This window comes from Cryptotermes secundus, unplaced genomic scaffold, assembly GCF_002891405.2.
Source record: "Cryptotermes secundus unplaced genomic scaffold, Csec_1.0 scaffold533, whole genome shotgun sequence".
NCBI classification, from domain to species: Eukaryota; Metazoa; Arthropoda; class Insecta; order Blattodea; family Kalotermitidae; genus Cryptotermes; species Cryptotermes secundus.
The window spans coordinates 901,332-922,077 of record NW_019731275.1 but is presented as its reverse complement, the minus strand read 5'-3'; the positions used below and the strand labels follow the sequence as shown (position 1 = coordinate 922,077).

The window sequence follows — 20,746 nt, the reverse complement described above, 5'->3', positions numbered from 1 at the left end:
TTAGTCCCAGTTTGAAGAGGTGTCCTTTGAGGTGACAGTGTCCTGTAAGTAGTCCTACCACCCATCGTAGCTGGTTCCTATTTAACTTCAACAGTTCCTTCACTCTTTTAGTGGAGGGTCCTCATATGAGGCCCTTTGCTTGCCTGAGTCCGGTTAAGGATCTCCAGTATTTCTTGCAAGCCTGCGTTGGCATAAAACCTCTGTATTTTTTCTTTTGGCGCTACAGCCCCAATTTTGGCCTTGGTCTACCTCCATGAAACTCCGTTTCACTTCAGTCTACTAAATTTTAGACATTCGGTAGAACTCCTTAGGCGGCTGATCAGCTCGTCGCAAGGCCTCTACTTATATACAAACACAAGAAAGCGTGCGCGCGTGCGCGCACGCACACACCAAACATCCATGCCCTGAATGGGATTCGAACCCATGATCCCGGCTTCCGAGCGAGCGAAGGCAGTGCATGCCTCAGACCGCTCGGCTACCGTGACCGGCAAAAACCTCTGTATATACGTTGTATAAATGTTACTATAGTGCATAGACAAAACTTTCACAGAGTATATAGTGACTTGGAGGCCATGACAGCACGGCTATACTCGTGCTCAGCTACGGTGCAACAGCCGTAGCGCCTACACGGAGAGACCGACCCCCCTCATACAATAGGAGAACCCATTTCTAAACACGTACATGTTCAGGATAGAACAGAACCTTCGTCATAGATCTCGGCAAGACCTGAAGCCAGGAATGACCATGCTGGAGAGGATCAGCAACAATTTAAACCACCGATCAGTCTTCAAGGGTTAACATACTAAAATTTTGTGTATGTGAGGGCATTTCTGTAATATAGTATTTATTTATTTATTTATAGTATTATGTATTTGAATGCATCGTACTTTTAAATAGGCCCTTACAGAAGAAACTTCACGCAATATATAGCGCACTTAGTGATCTACGGCAACAGGCATAAAGCTCGTACTGAGGGAAACTGAGGAAACCTGTAGATGTAGGGTTCAGGAACATTTTGGAAATCCCTATACCAGAAGACTGCAGCGGAGTCAGGAGGTCAAGCACAATACAAAGACATGCAGATATATCCTCAGGGTGCATTTAATTTTTCCATGACGGCCCTGTAGTGAATAAAGTGGATACCACAGAGCTGACAGGACGGTCTTAAATTTCGGCCAGCATTTTCGATGTCACACACTTAAGAGCAATAAATAGTAATGGAATGGCTTTCTCTACGTCGGTCTTTATGCGGATACTATGCAGACCGCATGTGTATTACAGAAGAGTCCCTAACTTAATTTCTTTCTGAGGTTCATTCTTAGCGAGATTCGCCGAAAATGGATAGACGTTTAAGTAATGTGGGCATTAAAAGTGAAGAAATTCAAGCATGAACATATTAGTGTAAAAGAAATGCCGATGCCATCCCTGGTCTCAAATTATATAAACAGAAGTCCACAAATAAGAGGACCCTTAAATAGACCACATTAAACAAAAAACANAGCAGACTGATTTTACCGTTTCTCACGGTCTCTTCGCTTGCAGCTTTCTTATATTTTTTCTTCTACCCTGAAGATGGAGGCGATACGTTCCTCCGAAACGTCGGTTAACACCACATATGCACGGTGCCAAATCCCAGAAGACTAAAAAAATAAAGTACCTCAACAACATATAGTTCAAACTGACCCTACTGCGATTTTTACAAATGGGTCATATAATTTGGGGGCTGTTACTTGTGGACATACATACAGACACATTTGACTTGACAAAATTAATAGAAGTTTTCAGAATTTATATTTCGAAACCAATCTATGAATGCATTATAGCGAAACTGGTTCTGAAAATGTAAATTGAACTGAACTGACCTGTGTTCATGCACAGCATTTGCACTGCGTTAGCGGTAATGAACACTACAACGTATTTTACTTACAGTGACGTAAGAGACTTCAGGCCCAGGAAGGCGTCAGCCGCTATCTTTGTGATCTGGTTCTTGCTCAAGTCTCTGCAACAGTAAACACAACCTCATTATCAATGGACAATGAGTCAGTAGGAGCACATACAATGAAGAATGCAGTAACCAGCCTGATGGATTCTAGTCTACAGCATCAAAGTAACAAGAGATCTTGGTACCATTGGATGATCCACCGTTGTAAATTTTGATTTCATCGTGACTAACGTCCTCAAGGGATCAAACAGTGGCGACTGATTAGTAAAGTTATAACCTGACTGAATAATTCCGACAGAAAGAGTCCTTCTTGAGAAAATGGTAATAGCTTAGGTGGTGAAGAAATTCCCCTGCTTTTACACAAACTGAAATTTCATTACTGCCTTCATAAGAGGGCCATACACTCTGAGGCTTTCAACACATTTCGTAACATTCTAATTTCTTATGGTGGCGGTTGTTGCGTCTCCACTCAACCCCAAAGCTAGCTCACCCACTGTCAGCTCTTTGCCAATGTTTATCCATCACATTGGCAGACATTTTGAGGCAATCTCCACCATTCAAAATATGATGTCATGCCATGCCCGGTAAGGGATCCACTTAACACGGCCTCAACAGAACTATAATCTTCTGATATGTGAATACTGTATAGCAGAGTCATGCTGTGTTGTACTTCCAAGTCAGCACAACTTGTGAATAGATACACTACACGTTCATTATCTGTAATGCACACTCACTGTTAGCTCCATTGCTCACCCAGTACACTGAACAATGCTTACAGTGGGTATATGATTCTGTGTTGTTGGTTTGGCATAATGGGGTACAATATGCCACATATGTAAACAGAATTGGAGATATGCATCCCGTACCGGAAAACACACAGTTCCCACATGTTCCCCACTCTCCGAGCTACTCCGGATAACCTCGCTCTTCACAGCCTCCGCTCTCCAATTAACCTCATGGTAGGCCGCGCCATAGCTCAAGCGGTTAGTCGCTGTCTTCCCACCGCGACGGCCCGGGTTCGATCTGGGGTCTGGTTAAGTGCGATTTGTGGTGGGAAAAGTGGCGCTGGGGCGGGTTTTCTCCGAGTACTTCGGTTTCCCCTGCCAATCTTCATTCCACCATATTCTCCATTATCATAATCACCCGGGGCAGGTACAATAGGCCAATCAGTGGCCGCCGTGCCGAGTGGACCCAGTTAGACTCCACCCCACCCACCCCCCTAACTAAGGGAAAAAGAAAAACTTCATGGAACTGAGCCCTTCTTGAGAAGCCACCCATTGTGCAGCTACTCAAGAACATCCCAGAATTTTATGGAACCCGATGGTTCATTACCGTGTCCACAAGAGCACTCCACTGTCCCTATCCTCAGCCAGATCAATCCAGTTCATACCTTCTCATCCTATTTCTCTAAGATCAGTTTTATTATTATCATCCACTGCGCCTTCGTCTTCCCAGTGGTCTCTTTCATTCTGGATTTCCCACCAATATCCTATATGCATTCCCCTTCTCCCCTTCGCGCTACATGCCCTGCCCACATAACCCTCCTTAGAAAAGAGTACAAGTTATGAAGCTCCTCATTATGCAGTTTTCTCCAGCCTCCTGTCACGTCATCTCTCTTCAGTACAAATAAAGTTGTCAGCATCCTTTTCTCAAACATCTTCAGTCTATGTTCCTCCCTTAATGTAAGAGACCAAGTTTCACAACCATAAAGAACCATAGACAGAATTATGGATTCTACTCTCACTTCGTGTAAATGTCTTCATGGGCATATTTAATTAGTTAATTCAATTTACTTTAGTCATTGCAGGTTCATATATTTCGTTGTAAAACGAACCGCACTACACAGACGTCTAACAGTGTTGGAAATGTATCATAATCTTTAAATATTTACCAGACGAAATATGTTACAAATTAAATGTAATGTGTTATGTTAATATCACGTCACAAAAAAATCATTTTTATGAAGAGCGCGGGTTTCAAAAATAAAAACTGATTGTCCCCACCTAAATTTCAATTTGATCTTCATACCAGCTATACTGGTTCCGAAACGAATCAATATTAAAGCCTCATAACAATATTAAATGAAGATCCTCAATAGGGTGAACAGAAATCCTCTATACGCTACGGAAAACTGGGATACACAAAACTTCCGAACCCTAAAACACACACACGGCAACACATCTATGTCTCCTTACTTGGTCAAACCACCGTATAAGGTCACTAGCCGCCAGTTGGAGGTCCAGGTTAAAGAAACTTAAGACAACGGAAAAAGAAGGTTTAAGACTTTCTAATTTTTCATACGGAAATAAGCAGGTGTCTACACATTTATATCTATTCGTCATACGTCACTTCTGCTCTCCGTAAGTGAAAAGTGCTGCACGAAATTGTCTGACGCGATAATATCAGGTTACAAGGCAACACAATCCGAGGGGTGAATCCTCAATAAATTATAAACGTGCTGGCGATCCGTTGCTTAGCGAGAACCCCTTCTTGGGAGTTGTATTACCCTCGTCTCACAAATTCCCTTGGAGACTAGAACGGAAAATTACATCGGCGGCCTGTCACTTCGCATTACTGCCGTCACGGGACAATAGATGAAGTTGTTACGTCATGATTTCGCATGAGCGAATTCTCTCCTGCCAAAGAGTTCCATATCGGTTTCAAGATGTAAAACACAACACACAGTAACAAGACGCCACTTTCTTTAGTTTCAGGGCTGTTTTCTGGAAGGAAAGGCGAGTGTTCTAAAGGCTTTATGACGCGTACATTCCTTCAATCTATGCAATGGAGCTAGAAATAACTGCAAAATTTAGCGAACCATTTCTGTGCATACAGTTGACCAATGTAGATTCTGGTCACTTTGTTTTATTTATTTTATTTGCAGTTTACTTAAAGACTTCACCAGTAACTTCGACTATATATAGCGTCGAATGACCGGATTTTAGTCAACAATGAGCTGATAATGATGTAGAAAGTAGATGCCATGCTCTAACTCAAGGTAATTGCCTGGAGGGACTGAGAAAGGCCACGAAAACCATCAGTCAGGATAGCTGGTGTCCCGGCCAAGATTAAAACCAGGCACTTTCCAAATACAGTAAAACTTGGTTATAGCAACATCGGTTTATGCGACACCTTGTCTATTGCGTCAATATTCAATGGTACGAACTAATTCCTCATAAAGCAACTGTTTTTATACCTTGCTTAGTACGACATGCACAAATGCATCAACCTCGTATGTAACGTCATTTTCATTCCTGAATTTCTCTGATATGGACATTGAACGTAATTTAGAAAGTGTGTATTGGGCAAGTAACAGGAAACAGATGAAGATAACTGATTACTGTACTCGTATCTAGGTACAGTAAGGCACAACAATTGATGTAATCTACTGTAATTTGGTGAGTAGGCCTACCTTTAATATACAGTATTAGTGCGGTGTGTACTGTCAGTGAGAAGCGCTGTAATATGTCTTTGATATTACACATTTGGGCAATTCCACGTTAATGTTAAGTTAGTCTGTATTTAATTACGTATTTCACTAAAAAATACAACATTTTAACTCGGTTTTTGGTAGATTTTTACGTGACTAACATAAGGCTACTGTGGAAGTGCCCATTTCGGTTACAACGACATTCGTTTATAACGACACTATTTTTAGGTCCCTTTGATGACGTTATAACCAAGTTCTACTGTATATGTCAGAACGGTTACCGATCGAGCCAACGTTCTTGGTCTACTACGTCGAATCTTCCGAGTCCACAAACAAACTAACTAACTAATTAACTAAATTCATGGAGCTGAGCCCTTCTTGAGAATCCACAAATTGTGTAGCTACTGAAGAACTTCCCAGCATTTATGGAACCCGAAAATTCATTCTCGTGTTCACAACAGCCCTCCACTGGTCCCTGTCCTGAGGGAGATAAAGTTCTGGTTTATTATGTCGAATCTCAAAGCGGATCCACAGAAAACAGCGCTCCCATCAGTACTTCCATTGTTGCATGCAGACAGTTGCCTAGCAACGGCACCAGTACTGTTGCGTACTTACGAAGATGTTGCCTAGCAATGTCCATTGCTTCTTTGTTTCGCGGTTGTTGCCTAACAACTGGTCTGTATATCACAATACTGTTACAGAACACATTTAGATTACTACTAATTTTTGTCACGATATGAAGACAAGAATGAGCATAAATTATTTTCATTTAAGAGAACTCAAAGAAAGAGGTTGTGAAATGTGGCGCCCCTAAGGTCATGCCGCCGCAGCGACTTCCGGTTCTCCTGTCCCTTCTCATCGGCTCTGCACGCTACTTTACGTGATGCTTAAATCGAAATTTATCGATATTCAAAGGAAAGGGTGGGGGCCCTCGTGTAGGTAAATTGGCATCTGACTTCAAATATAGATGTCACTAAGAACAATAACCACTTCTAGACATGATTAATGTCCAACAAAACGAGAGGAAAATAACTTCGTTCTACTCTGGAACATCTGTTGCATGTTTACTTTGTAACAGTGGGTTCAAACCTGCAATACACTAAACTGACAGTGAGGTCAATATTACCAGAAATTAATCTCCTTGTGTCAATAAAAATTCCTTTCTCAGTGGGTGTTTCTTTTGGTCACAGTAAACATTTATCTTATACTTCCATTCACTTGATCCCTTCCCACGAATTTCATAAGGACTTCATTTATTGAAATTTGTTCACTCCTCTTTTAAACTGTTTGAAGCAACAAAGAATATTTCCTTCGTGAAAGCCACATGCGGCCCCCACGTTGCTCATCTATGCCATTACATGCAAAAAGAAAATATTAAAAATGAAAGTATTAAAATATAAGTGTACACTTACATTTTGTTCATCCTTTTATATGGGGCAAACGCCTTGGGAGGGACCTCTGTTATGGAGTTCTGCTCCAGTCGTCTGGAAATGGAACACATCAACATTATCTCTGACGCAATAATTAACTGCTGACGTCTAGAACTGGTTGCTAGGCAATACACATTACAATTATACAGACAACTCAATAATTTCTAATGTTTACATTTGATGTCTGTCTGTTACCTGGTGCTAGCATTGTAATCAGTACAGATGAAACATGTGGTGAAAAAAATATATGGAGTTAAAGGAAGTCTTTAAAATGGATAATTATGGGTCATCTTGCCTGCACTGAAAGACAGGACCATTAACTTTAACAAGCAAGAGTAAACTGAACCTCAGATCTTGGCATGTTAACCATGGTTTATGAAGCTAAGTCCAATATAACGATAAAGATCCGTTCGATTTTTTGTAACTTCAGTTACATAAAGAAACGTTTTCAGACGCGTTACACTTCCAGTTTGAGAAGATAAAGTGATTGCATTTGCATTTAAGAGTGAGTTTTAAAGAATCCCTCTTTATCTTAGAGCCATAAATGGTATCGCCTTCGCCCGGGACAATTAGGAACAGGTTTATGAGACTCGAAAATGAATTTAAGATGTCAAAAAAATGGGGGGGAGGCTTCCTACCATGATAAAGTATCTGCTATGTTAACACGGAAACACCAGTCATCTTGGTTCTGGTAGGAGCTTATGAACAAAACTGGAATCTTAGCAAATCTCATGTGTAAAACACGTTCTAACGTTTGTACACATAAATATCTCAATTTTAACGACAGAAATCGTCAAAAATGAATAATCTGGTACAACAGTGTTTCCCAAACTTAAAATATATTCGTGCCCCTTTTCGAGCCTTCATCTTACCGGTATACTTCTCTCCTCTCTCTCTTTCACTTTGGAGCACATGGCTGATTTCTCAGTTTCATTGATCATTTTACAGACGGTAGGACTCCTTGGACAGGTGATCAGCTCGTCGCAAGGCCTCTACCTAAACGCAGGACCAGAATAAACGGATACACACATCAAATATCCATGCCTTGTGTGGGATTCGAACCCACGATCCAGGCTACCGAGCGAGCGAAGACAGTGCATGCCTTAGACAGCTCGGCTACTGTGACCCGCTTCTCTCATTTACGTGGCTCAGAATCCCTTAACTCGTAGGCAGTAGAAGCACGCTATGATGAAGCTTTAGATACGAAACAAAGAAAATAAATGAAGTCTATGAGATAACCTAAATACACGTAAGTAAGTAAACTTGCGACTTTTATCCGGTGGTCGTTAACAAGGTAATAATTATTCTCAGTTGGAACCTACACATGGACCTGCAAATGTTGTGAAGAGTGGAAGTGCTCGTGACCTGACAGTAGTACAGGGATATCAGGCTCTGTGTTCGTGAGCTGAAGATCGAGATGTGGTTCCACGTCGAAAAGTCGATCTTTAGGTTCTCGTTTAAAAAATCACTATATACTTGGCAATGTTGTGTAAGTAAGCATGGTAATACGGGGCTGTAAAGACATGCTCCATTCTTTTGCATAGAAATGCGATGATAGTTCTTTATGTTTCGAGCGAAATTATTAAAAAAAAAATGATACCCTGGTAGAAAACGTTTCAAAGGCCCGCCACTTAAACTGCACTGAATACTAAATCTTGACTTTCGAAAAATGTTCGTTGTATCAAGAAAGCTTTTATTATAACATTTCGCATTAATTAGTTCTACAGTTTGATTTGGAAAGATTCTTCGCTCCGTCAAGAAATGCATTAGATAGTCTTTACTGTTGGCTTTGATCTTAATGTAAAATGCTACTTATATTAATTAAATTTTCACGAAACTCGTAACTGCAAATCTTATAGACGGAATTCCATTCAAATTGTCCGAGCCCTTTAGGCGCCGACACTAGGTCACGGGCAGACATACATGACGTCAACATAAGGCACCTCTTAAAACAGAGAAATTGAGTGGATGTTAAACAGTTGAAAGCATTTGATTCAGAATATTGTCGCGTGTTGCCTGTGTCAAGCGGCAAATAAATTCACGCAGATCTCGGATTTGGCGAATATGTTTATTGGCCAATCTTTTCTACACTTACAAGTGCAAATATTCACAATTTCAGTATCACAATTGCTGCTTCTGCTGTAGTAAAAGCCAACTGACTACTGACTACTCTTCTACGGTCAAATGCAAACTGAACTGTTCTCGGAAACTTCCAGAATTCAACTGTCTGTCTTAAAATATGCCCTTTGCGGACCGCTTATGGAACACCTTTCTCAACAGTTTGGCTTTCCCGTTGTCATGCAACGCTCCGAACAGTTCGACGCAACAGTGGAAACTCACTGTTAGAATTCCAATGCTGCATTCCGTCCCGCTGTCTGGGGAATGGGATCCGTTGAGAAGCAACGAACGCTGAAATATGCTCCATATTCCGGTTTTTAGGCAGCATGTCACAATATTATTATTGGTACTGATACTAATGCAAATAAGAGTCCATAGTTGTTTTCTAATCCAATCAAAAAGCCTCAGAAAACAACATTCAATGAATTAAGGGCCGTTATTCCCAACACTCTCGCTAGGCATCAACAGAGGCCGTAATACAGACATTGGCCCATTTTCCGATAAATTAATCTGTTCATTTTTCTTTATATCTTTATATCTTTATATCTTCTTTCTTGTACATCAGAATTCTTGTCACTGGAGAAAGAACTATGTACCCTATGAAATAATCTCTCTTACCATCGGTGGTATGCGTACCACACTTGCGAACCACTGCATTAAAGGAATATATCATTATTTCCCTTCTCGGCTAATCTGACGAATGCAGTAAAATCCCGGTAAGAAGACATGTGAAACAAACAAACAAACAAACAAACAAACAAACAAACAATTCGTTGTCGGGAAGTACTCAGATCATGAGAATGCGAAAAGAAAACTGGGCCGATTTCTCTTTGGTAGGTACTGTTTAACACTGGGTAGAATATAGAAAATGAATTTCTTGGAAATAGTAAGAGAAAAATAGCCTAAACGAAATGGGAGAGAAAATTTAAAATGCACAGCCCTCCTTATTGCGCATAGCATGAAATACTGGTTTCTGACTTTCACCGTATACAGTAAACAGCGGGCTCACGATTAATCGGGGACGGATCATATAGGATTTTGTTTAGAAAACTAACTTCTGTGTCAAATGTCAAAAGATACACTTCATGTGAAATTGCTTTTTTTAAAAGGAACAGGCAGAAAACGAATGAAGTTTTATTTAGCTTTTGAATATGCGCTTGGAAACTCGGAAAGTTTTCTGTATTTCGTTTTCTTTCTTATGTTCATAAACGGCACCGAAACTTTTACGAAACCACTCATGTTTTTGCCAATAGCATTCGAGCAAAATGCATCTATGGCTGAATGTGCAGCTTCATAATTCTAAACTCACATATCCCTCTTACTCATTATCCGGGGAAATTCATTTCCCATCAACTCTGTATAATCATGGGCCTGCCGTGGTCGGACTAGCCCTGTGTACTGTGTATTACTGCTTCATTCGCCTGCTTCGGAAGCCAGTATTATTCTGCGTGATCATTTACATGGCGAACGCTGGCTTTATCAGCACCTCTTTCCTCAGACTTGTTACACGTTAATCATACTGTAATATGACGCCTGAAAGCCGGAATAGTGCAGCCAGAGCAGCTGACCTTTTCTAGACAACAGCTCGGTAAACACATTCCCTCTGCAAAGAATAGGCAAGCAACAATCGAAAAACAGCCGTTTCTATGCAATTCCTACTTTGAACAGAGAAACTGTTAGGAAATGGTGTTTTCTGCTGGGGACGACCCGAGGCTATATAACAAGGATTCAAGACCGGCTGAATTAGAATGAGGGAGTCTTGAAATGCCAGTCGAAGATGATGGAGAAGACAGTGTGTCATATAGTGGTTTGTGAAACGTAGTAACAAGTTGCATAAGTGAGCAATAAATCCGGTGATCACTCCAAATTCCGTCTAAAAGTCACGCACACCTCAAAATACGTGACAATACATAATCTAAACTATGGACAGGCAAGTATTTTTTACAAGTAAACCAGGCGAAGCCATTTCATAGCAAGGTGGTGTAAGTTAACGTTGGGTGAACAATTCTGTTGTTTTAAAAACTGCTGATTATTTGCACAGACTTAACAAGCATGACAGATATGCCAAAAAAGACAGGACAAATACTGAGTTTACCCCACTCGTGAAGTTGTCCTTGTGTCTCGGGTAAGTAGAGGTAAAGATCCACACATTCTTAGCCTTGACACCAATTGAGATAATGGGTCAATGTCACGCCCTTGACATTGTACCTTTGAGGTAACACACCTAGGTACACATTCGACAGGAGGCTGTGTCAGCCCCATAGTCTCTGTCAACGTGATATAGAAGACAAAATTCCCTGTCGCTGAAAAGAATCGATCCCCGGTCATCAAACTCTAGTCAGCCACTGCACTGAATACCCACCTGATTCCAGTTTTTTTTTTAACAGAAGATTGTAAAAGTACGCGGTACCGCGAAACTTTCACATCTGCGAAACTCTACGTTGATTAAGAGTTTTATCTTCCGGGATATAACGTCGTGCAGTTCGCTGAAAATCAACCGAAGTTTCAGAGGAATACGTTGCCTCCATCATCAGGGTCGAAGAATAAGCCAGGCAAGAAACCGGCATGAGGCAGGTACCAAGCAGACAGTGGAGGGGACATTTTCTTCCAAAGATTCGGATGACTTTCAACGAACTGCACGGCCTTAAATCCTAAAAGATAGAACTCTTCATAACCATCTTCAAATTCTACATTTATTGTTTATGTTGTTATTCATTTATTTATTTTCGGGATTAAAGGGCTTTATGTGCATTTATGTGCATGTGGATACTCACAGCTCTGTGGTTGCCTCTGGCAAGTGGTCGGGAACCTTGGCCAGATCTTTCTCCTGACAGTCGACGATGCCATCTGCACAACGGCACGGGTGAGGGCACTGGGGCTCACTCAGACACTCGCCAGTCGGGCGCTCCACCAGACCTGAGCACACACAAGGCAGAACACTTCACAGGTACAGGCGTATCCAACAAGTTCATCTTAGTATTCGATGAAACGTTTCAGTAAGTATATAATTAATATGGAAATTCATTAATTAACCATTTAATTACTCATCGGATATCATATAAAGAGGGGAACGTCTTGACCAACTGAAAGATTTGACGAAATACATGGACATATCGAAATAAACAGTGTCGATACAAATCGATTGTGTCGAATCGGTTGATAGAAATCTACCGTTGAGGTTTAAGACAAATATAAGCACCGGTGTCGACTCAAACCGGCAGTTGTGAGGGTGACGTCTCCTTACCCGAACATTTGAATTCTTGGTCGTGTAGGTCCGCCACGTTCTGCCCCTTGAGCTGATTTGGGGAGAAGCATCTCGTGTATAGCCCCAGGCGGGGGGCCCTCCTTAGCCAGCGCGCCAGCCAAGACAAGTGACAGTCGCAGTTCAGATTATTGTCAGAGAGGCGAAGAGTGCGCAGTCGGAACATGTTCTCGAACATGCTCTTTCCCAGTGACGTCAGGTTGTTGTTGTTCAGCGTCCTGAAACACAGAATCGGCGATTAGTAACTCATTATCGCGCAGTAATGCAGATATTCGATACGAAAATTATGAGCAGGCAAATCTTGGTTGATAAATGTATAAGTACGTGTAGAATCCGAGATGTTGATATTAAATTTTTCTTACTGAACAGTGATCTAAAACAAGGAGATGCTTTATCGCCACTTCTTTCCAAATTTGCCTAAGAATATGAAATTATGAAGATCCAGGGAAACCAGGTGGGACTGAAATTAAATGGAACACATCAGCTGTTGGTCTACGCCGATGATGTGAATTTACTGGGTGATAATGTAGATACCATAAAGAAGAACACACAAACTTGAATTGACGCAAGTAAAGAGGTTGGTCTAGAAGTAAACACAGAGAAAACTAAGTAGATGTTACTGTCTCGTCACCAAAATGCAGGGCAAAATCATGAACAAAATCGAACAGCCTCAACTGAACGCAACAAGAAAAGAGTGGATGAGATCATTGAAGATGACAGGCGTGTGACTGTGGACACAATAGCCCGAAAACTTGATATAGGGCACAGTGCAGTACAGGAGATGATTGAAAGCTTGGGCTATAAGAAATTTTGTGCTCGTTGGGTCCCGCGATTATTGACCGAAGACCACAAAGGTCAACGTAAAGCCATCACCTCAGAACTGCTGCAGAGATATCGACACGATGGCGATGATTTTTTGCTCTGTTTTGTGACAGGTGACGAAAGCTGGTTTCACCATTTCGAGCCTGAAACGAAACGGCAGAGTATGGAATGACACCATTTGCATTCTCCATCAAAAAAGAAGGCAAAGACAGTGCCATCAGCTGCGAAGGTGAAGGGCACAGTCTTCTGGGATGCAGAGGGTTTTATTCTGGCCGAATTCCTGGAACCTGGGAAAACCATCAATGCTGCTCGTTATGTCTAGACGCTGCACAAGCTCCGTCGTGTATTGCGCGATAAACGTCCGGGACGAAACATCATCATCCTGCAGGACAACGCTCGACCCCACGCCGGTCGCCTCACATTGGAAGCAATTGCAAAGATGTGGTGGGAAGTTCTTCCACACCCCTCCTATAGCCCTGATCTGGCACCCTCCGACTACCATATTTTCGGATTTGTGAAGGATCAGCTGCGTGGACAACGTTTTGAGACAAAGGAGGCAATTCAGAAATCAGTGCTTCAATGTCTTCGAATGGCTGATAAGGAATTTTACAGAAGGGGAATTTTCAAACTCCCAGAACGATAGGAGAAATGTGTACAAAGAAGTGGCAATTATGTGGAAAAATAAAGAACGGTCTGTAGATTGAGGTGGTGTATTTGGTTTGTCAATAACAAAGCATGTTATTTTACAAAAAATTGTTGCTCATGACTTTCAGTACGACCCTCGTACGTGTATTTGTCATTATCAACCTTGCACTGCACGAGTTCTATTCCCAGAGCATCAGCTCTCAATGGTAATCCCTCTTCTACTCTTTTGTTTATAGTCTACTGTGTTTATTTTTTGTAAAGAATAACTTATTTATTCATTTCGGCTTCTCTTACTGTAATACACCTTCCAAAATCCCTTACACCTGCTACATTGCTATAAATTACACGAATCTGTTCTCCTTACGAAAGAACTTTTCTTACTTTTCCTAATATTCCTACTGAATACATCAGTTATTACTGGATATATCCAGGATTCCATAAAATTACAGGTTCGGGAAGGAGGGGCTTTGGGTTGGATTACTGTGTGCCAGAATTCCGATGCGTGCAGTAGCCCAGAAGTTAACTTTTTAAGATCATCTATCACTAAGACGGAACGGTGGGAGGAGTGGAAGGAAAGGTGAAGAGGGAAAGAAGGAAAGAAATTTATCAACCTCGGGAATCTGAAAGGAGATAAATGATACGAGATAGATAGGTCCGGCGGACAGAGGATGTTTGTTCCCGCTTTGTCTACAGACATGGAGCGACGCACGAGTGGGGGTGGGGGTGCCTCAGAAGTAACATATTTCCATAATACGTCTACCTGAGACAGGATGAGCCATAAACTAGACAAGTATAAGGAGCCTTTCCTCTTATAAAGTGCTGAAGACGGGTTTACGTGTCATTACTTCGGTGGTTTCTCGTCTCAGATAATAGGCCATAACTTGATCGCATCCTCCACACTCAACATTTGTAAATAATCCGACACAAGAGGAAGGAAGGAAGGAAGGAAGGAAGTTCACTAGATAAAATGAAAGCCTTACTTACTTAAAAAAAAACACAGTCATCTCAATAGAAACAACAGCCACATCTGCAACCTACATCACAAATTACGTATGCCTAACAAAACCATTTACTTCATTATCTGGGCCGCGCTATAGTTCAAGCGGTTAGTCGCTGGCTTCCCACCGCGGCTACTCGGGTTTGATCCCTGGTCTGGTCAAGTGGGATTTGTGGTGGACAAAGTGGAGCTGGGGCAGGTTTTCTCCGAGTACTTCGGTTTTCCCTGCCAATCTTCATTCCACCAATTGTTCCACAATCACCCTCACTTATCATGTGGGGCTGGTACAATAGGTCAGAAGTGGCCGCAGTACAAGGGACTTAGTCCCACCCCACTAGCAATAAAAAAATACTTCATTATCACATTTTCGATACGTATTGTGACGCATATATCCTTTGCTAGGCAACGACTCGGTAAACAAACCCGCAACAAATACGGAACCAAAAACAGAGCGCGTCCATTGCTAGGCAATGGACGTGTTTTCTATGGATCCGCCTCGAGGGTATATAAGTAGTACAGAATACTGTCGCAGGATGGAATGGAGCGAGTCCTAGGCAGTGAAGAAAGAAGGGTTCGGCTAAGATTTACTGTGAATTAATGTAATTTATTGCGATTACGAGTGATTGTAAAAAGCGTAATCAATAAATCCAATTACCAATCCAAACACCGTATTATTAGTCAGGCTCAAAAATCTTGAGTGTATGGACTGGACTGATCTGGTTCGAAATAGAAAAAGGTAGAGGGCTCTTGTGAACACAGTAATGAAACATTCGGTTCCACAAAATGTTGGGAAAATCTTCAGTGGCTGAGCAGCTGGCGGGTTCTCAAGAAGGGCTGAGCAATAAGAAGTTGGTTATTTATACATTTCCGATAGTATGAATTAATGCTTTACTTAATTGCACATCACTCTTGCATAAATCATATTTCATCCTTTATACTGAACAACAGCAACACTTAGGATCCATTATTGATGCAAGCTGGGTAGGTGATGATACACATAAATAGGTAGAGGGATTAGAATTTAATGGTTAGATTTTGACATGTGCACATCAGTAGAAAATGAGAGGACAACGTCGAGGTGTTGGGTTTTAACATAAGATCTGAGGGTTCCACACCGATAAGACTCATATTAAGGTAAGGTAAAAAGGTAAAGCTCTTCCTGTAACATGCCGTGGAGGCCCATAGGGTTGTGAGAGGTCGAGGCTCCCACATTTTCTAAACAATCGGCTCACAGACGGCGGTGAGGTTGTCAGCCTTACGCGCCGGCCGCCCTTTACGCCCAGGAAGATTCCTGGTACTTATTTCTGTTAGAGGCTGAGTCGACCCCAGGGCCACAGTGCAGCTGCAAGGTCAACTGAAAAATGCACCCTATCGGGACTCGAACCCACGACCTTCAGGCTTGTAGAATAGTGTCTCAACCAGCTATGTTATCGCGTGCCCCCTTCATATCAAGGTCGGTCTTCCGGATTAACTGAGAAGACCAGAAAACGAAAGATTTTTATGGGTAAGTATTTTATGTCAGATCGGCTCTGCCGAGATGCAAAGCCTTGTGAACCAAAATGTAATTCTTTTATACGAATGTTTGTTAATAGCTTAAATGACGGAAGTTAACGGACCGACCAACTCCTCAGAGGAGAGCACTTCTTAATAAACTAACAGTCGCTTAGTGAACTACGAAATCCTCCGAGTTTTGTGGAATGCCCATTGCCGTGTTCACAAGCGCCCGCCGCTGGCTAGTGCCAGATGAATCAAGTACATAATATTTATCTGAAGTCCATTTTAATACTTTTTATTGCTAGTGGGGTGGGACTAAGTCCCTTGTGCTGCGGACAATTCTGGCCTATTGTACCAGCCCCAGATGATAGGTGAGGGTGACTGTGGAGCAATTGATGGAATGAGGATTGGCAGGGGAAACCGAAGTACTCGGAGAAAACCTGCCCCAGCGCCACTTTGTCCACCACAAATCCCACTTGACAAACCCGGGATTGAACCCGGGCCGCCGCGGTGAGAAGCCAGCGACTAACCGCTTGAGCTATGGTGTGGCCCATTTTAATACTTAGTTTGAGATCTACTAAGTTATGACTAGGGAGCGCATTTTTATGCTCTAGTGATCCCTTAAATATGTGTGCATTTACGCATGAAAAACTTCCAAAATATGCATATAAAAAGTTCATACCAAATATTAAAATTAATTTTACATTATTCTACGACCAACAAATCAACATTTTAAGTTAATTTTACGTAATCACTGAATGATTCACTTGCAATGAAAAGCTATACTTAATGCCATTTGGCCACAGTAAATTCATGGAAACAATAAAAATTCGAAAACTGCAGAGCTGTTTGTGGTTTCAAGTCCCTTATAGTATTGTGTTTCGTAGATTGATACCCACATAAAATTATCTTGAATCTTATCTCTAATGTTTTCAATTGTAAGATCGCAACACTGCTTCACGTAATTTTTGCGCACAGTACGTAAGATTGATCCGGCATTTTGCACTGTGTGAAGTTTCTCAGGGTAGGAAAGCTTAGTTTCCACAGTGGAATATCTTCCGCTAAAAAGATTTCGCACACGTCAAAGGAGAACTGTGAAAAAATAAGAAAGGTAGAGCTCTCCCTGTAACAGGCCGTGAAGGCCCATATGTTTGTGAGACGTCGAGGCTCCCACATTTTCTAGACAATCGACTCACAGACGGCGGTGAGGATGTCAGCCTTACGCGCCGGTCGCCCTTTCGGCCCAGGAAGATTCGTGGTACTCATTTCTGTTAGAGGCTGAGTCGGCCCTATGGCTATAGTGTGGCTGGAACGATTAGGTCAATTGCAAAAATCCAATGATCTCACTGGGACTTGAACCCGCGACCTTCCGGCTTGTAGCATAGTGCCTCAACCAACCATGCTACCGCGTGTTCCCCCCTCCCCAGTAATAAGTGTATCAAGATTAATTTAAAGAATTAATGCTGATTACAAAGATATTAGGTTACATGTGATAGGTATTTTCGAATTATTTCGGCCAAAAGCCTTGCCTACATGCTCTAATCTTTCTCCCAGCCTCGTGGTGCCCGGCGATGCTGAATCGCTTTAATATTAAAAACACAAGGGCAAACATACTGTTACGTAAGTTGACCACCGGGTGAAATATGTATAGCCCGTATCGTGTTGCTGAATTTTACGTTGTTTCACTGGTAGTAGTATCTCCCGCATTAATACTCATGAGGAGGCTGGAATAGCAGAAATACGTCTGATTCGTATTGAGGAGGTAACGGGTTTGAATCTGAGCAGGACAACGGGTGTTCTTATTAAAGATATCAGCGTTTCTCCTCGGTCATTTCAGATGATTTCTGAGATAGTACAGTGAGATGCGTCACAACGCCGTATCTCCGATCCTTTCCAGTTAATCTTACAAATCACTTTCTCATGTTATTTGACGGTATAAGTTATGACAGCATCCTTAACTATTTCCATGCGTTTTTATATGAAGAGACATGTTTCGCGAAAGAATTTCCATAGACACGTGTAATCTGTATGGTTGTTACGCCAGGAATGTTAAATGTTTTTTCGCTGATCTTGAACTCCTTTCAAATGAAGATCCGAAGGTTCAGCGTTTCCAAGTGGGCGTGTTAATATGGAAAGGGCTAATTAACGTAAAGATAAAAAGCAAATTTGTTCCTATGCCTAACTAATTAACCATCACTCCATGCAGACAAACATGAAGGCATAGCTCCATTTAGTCTTAGCCTCGGTGCTGGATGGAAGCGAGTGGTCAGGTTCATGCAACGGCCGTTTTAACCCTGGAGAAATAACTCCCAGTACCCATTGAACAGGGGCCTAGGTGGAGCCCAGATTTAGTGCGGATGCTGTGGAAAAAGAGAATAACTCTTGCCCCTACCGGGAATCGAAACCCGATTTCTCGGCCGTTCAGCCCACAATCTGTTGCTACACAAATTAAGTTGTCCCGATTCCCTTAAGGAACGTACGAAGAGATTTAAGAAAATAGAAATCTTATAAATTCCATATTGCACCTTCTAAAGTTATACTAGGCCTGTTTACTGAAGAAATATCTTCCTTCAGCTTGGGACATGAACTTTTAGCTTCACAGGTTCTTGTTTCAAGGAGAGGGGAATACGCAGTGACGAATGATCCGTCGAAGGCTAAGCCTCCCGCCCCTTCCCATTGCACAGTCGGACACGTCTTCTGTTTCTAAATTTGTCAGAGATTTGGGACAGGCAATACTGACCAGTGACGAATGACCTGTCGCTACAGAAATGACAAGCGAACCCACATACATACTTTCCGGCTTCCTTCCCTGGACTGCTTAGCCTGAGGGCTGTTCCACTCCACAACAATGTATCTTCTGAGCGGTACGCACAGATGTCGTCCTTTTATTCTTCGCTGAAGAGAAATTTGTGAGACTCTATTATTGCCAATTCGCAACAGCCCCCCCCCCACATTTTACCCCAATTTAAATAACCACTGCAAATAATATTTGTATATTCCTTGGGATAAAGGGCGGCTGGCACGTAAGGCTGACAACGTTACTGCCATATGTGAATTGTCTACAAAACGTGGGAGCCTTGATGTCTCACAACCCTATGGGCTTCCACAGCCTGTTACAGGAACAGTTTTTTTTTTTACCTTTTAAGAAATAAACATTTAGCTCCTATGTCTTCCGTCTTTATTTTATCGAATTTGGTAAGGTAAAGTTGTTCCTGCCGGTCACGGTAGCCGAGCGGTCTAAGGCATGCACTGTCTTCGCTCGCTCGGAAGCCGGGATCGTGGGTTCGAATCCCACTCAGGGCATGGATGTTTGTGTGCGTTTTTCTGTGTTTGTGTACAGGTAGAGGCCTTGCGACGAGCTGATCACTCGCCCAAGGAGTCTTACCGTATGTCTAAGATCTAGAAAAACCGAAGTGAACGGAGTTCATGGAGGTAGGCCTAGGCCCACTGGGGCTGTCGTGCCAAAGAAAAAAAAAGTTGTTCCTTTGCTTAATTAATTAAGCATCATGCCATGAAAATACGCGGAAGAGCAGAGGTATTGCTTCACCATTCTTGACCTTGGCAATAGATGAAGATGAGTGGCCAGCTTCACAGCCCGGCCGCTTCACCACCGGTACCCGCTATATAGGAGGCTTGGTGGGTCTCACATCCGGTCTGGACGCTGTGGACTAGAGAGAGATCTCTTGACGTAGCAACGGACATATTCATAACCAGGTCAGGCCAAGGCCTATGGGAAGAAGGTGGTCAGGGGGATGTGCCATTCAGAGACACGACCTCCGCGCCACCAACAGGGAAGATTTAAACATGGACACTCTCAACAGACACAATGTGCGCCACCTCTGTGAATGTACCAGAACTAACGTTCACTGGTACTTTTGCCCAGAGTAGGTAAGATTTATCAAATCGCAGAGAATAAGATGGTTGGGATATGCCGAAAGAATGGAATATAATGGTGTGCCAAAGAGAATGTTAAAAGGAAGGCAATATTCCAGACGGAGAAAAGGAAGACCCAGGATGAGATGACTAGACGATCTTGAGAACGACCTGAAGAAGATGAAGGTATAAGGATAGATAGAGAAAATGAGGAATAGAGAGCAGTGGAGACTGGTTGTAGAGGAGGCCAAGGCTCACCCAGGGCAGTAGGGCCGAGTGGTAGGTAGATAGGTCTCATATAAGCGTTTATGATGCTATACTCACAAGACTTCCAAGTCGGAGAGTCCGCGGACTGCAGACTCGTCGATACACGTCAGCCTGTTGTTGTCAAGCTGCCTGCAAAAACAGAAAAAACGGCGTCAGACCTAAGAAATCAAGGAACAAAACCAGACCTTAACAAGTATCACAAAAAGTAACATTCCTCTAAACTTTTCTGTCTGCAACGCCAGGAACAGAGGCTGCTTATCTTTCAACGAGCTATTACCATGCAAATGGTACCAGTGTCATTCCCACCTCAGAAATTAGAACGACAGTAATGTTGGTATTATTAATGGTTGTAAATTAGGAATTATACAGTGAAGTGGGATCTAATGTTATGATATCCTTACATTTGTTAATGAAAATCCATCAACAGAATGAAAAGTTAACACGAGCGACACCCATGCCTGACTTC

General features: G+C 42.2%; 1 protein-coding gene across 4 annotated transcripts in view; it reads right to left on the bottom strand.

Moving 5' to 3' along the window:
- Window positions 1-20,746, bottom strand: part of LOC111866833 (protein slit) — a 635,722-nt gene that overhangs the window by 79,782 nt on the left and 535,194 nt on the right. For all 4 annotated transcript variants that reach the window (XM_023856131.2, XM_023856134.2, XM_023856132.2 and 1 more), the window contains exons 6-10: window positions 20,338-20,409; window positions 12,165-12,400; window positions 11,695-11,836; window positions 6,785-6,856; window positions 1,928-1,999 (exon numbers count right to left, since the gene is read on the bottom strand). In XM_023856131.2, coding sequence (XP_023711899.1) covers window positions 1,928-1,999; window positions 6,785-6,856; window positions 11,695-11,836; window positions 12,165-12,400; window positions 20,338-20,409 — 594 coding nt within the window. The remainder of the gene's footprint in view (window positions 1-1,927; window positions 2,000-6,784; window positions 6,857-11,694; window positions 11,837-12,164; window positions 12,401-20,337; window positions 20,410-20,746) is intronic.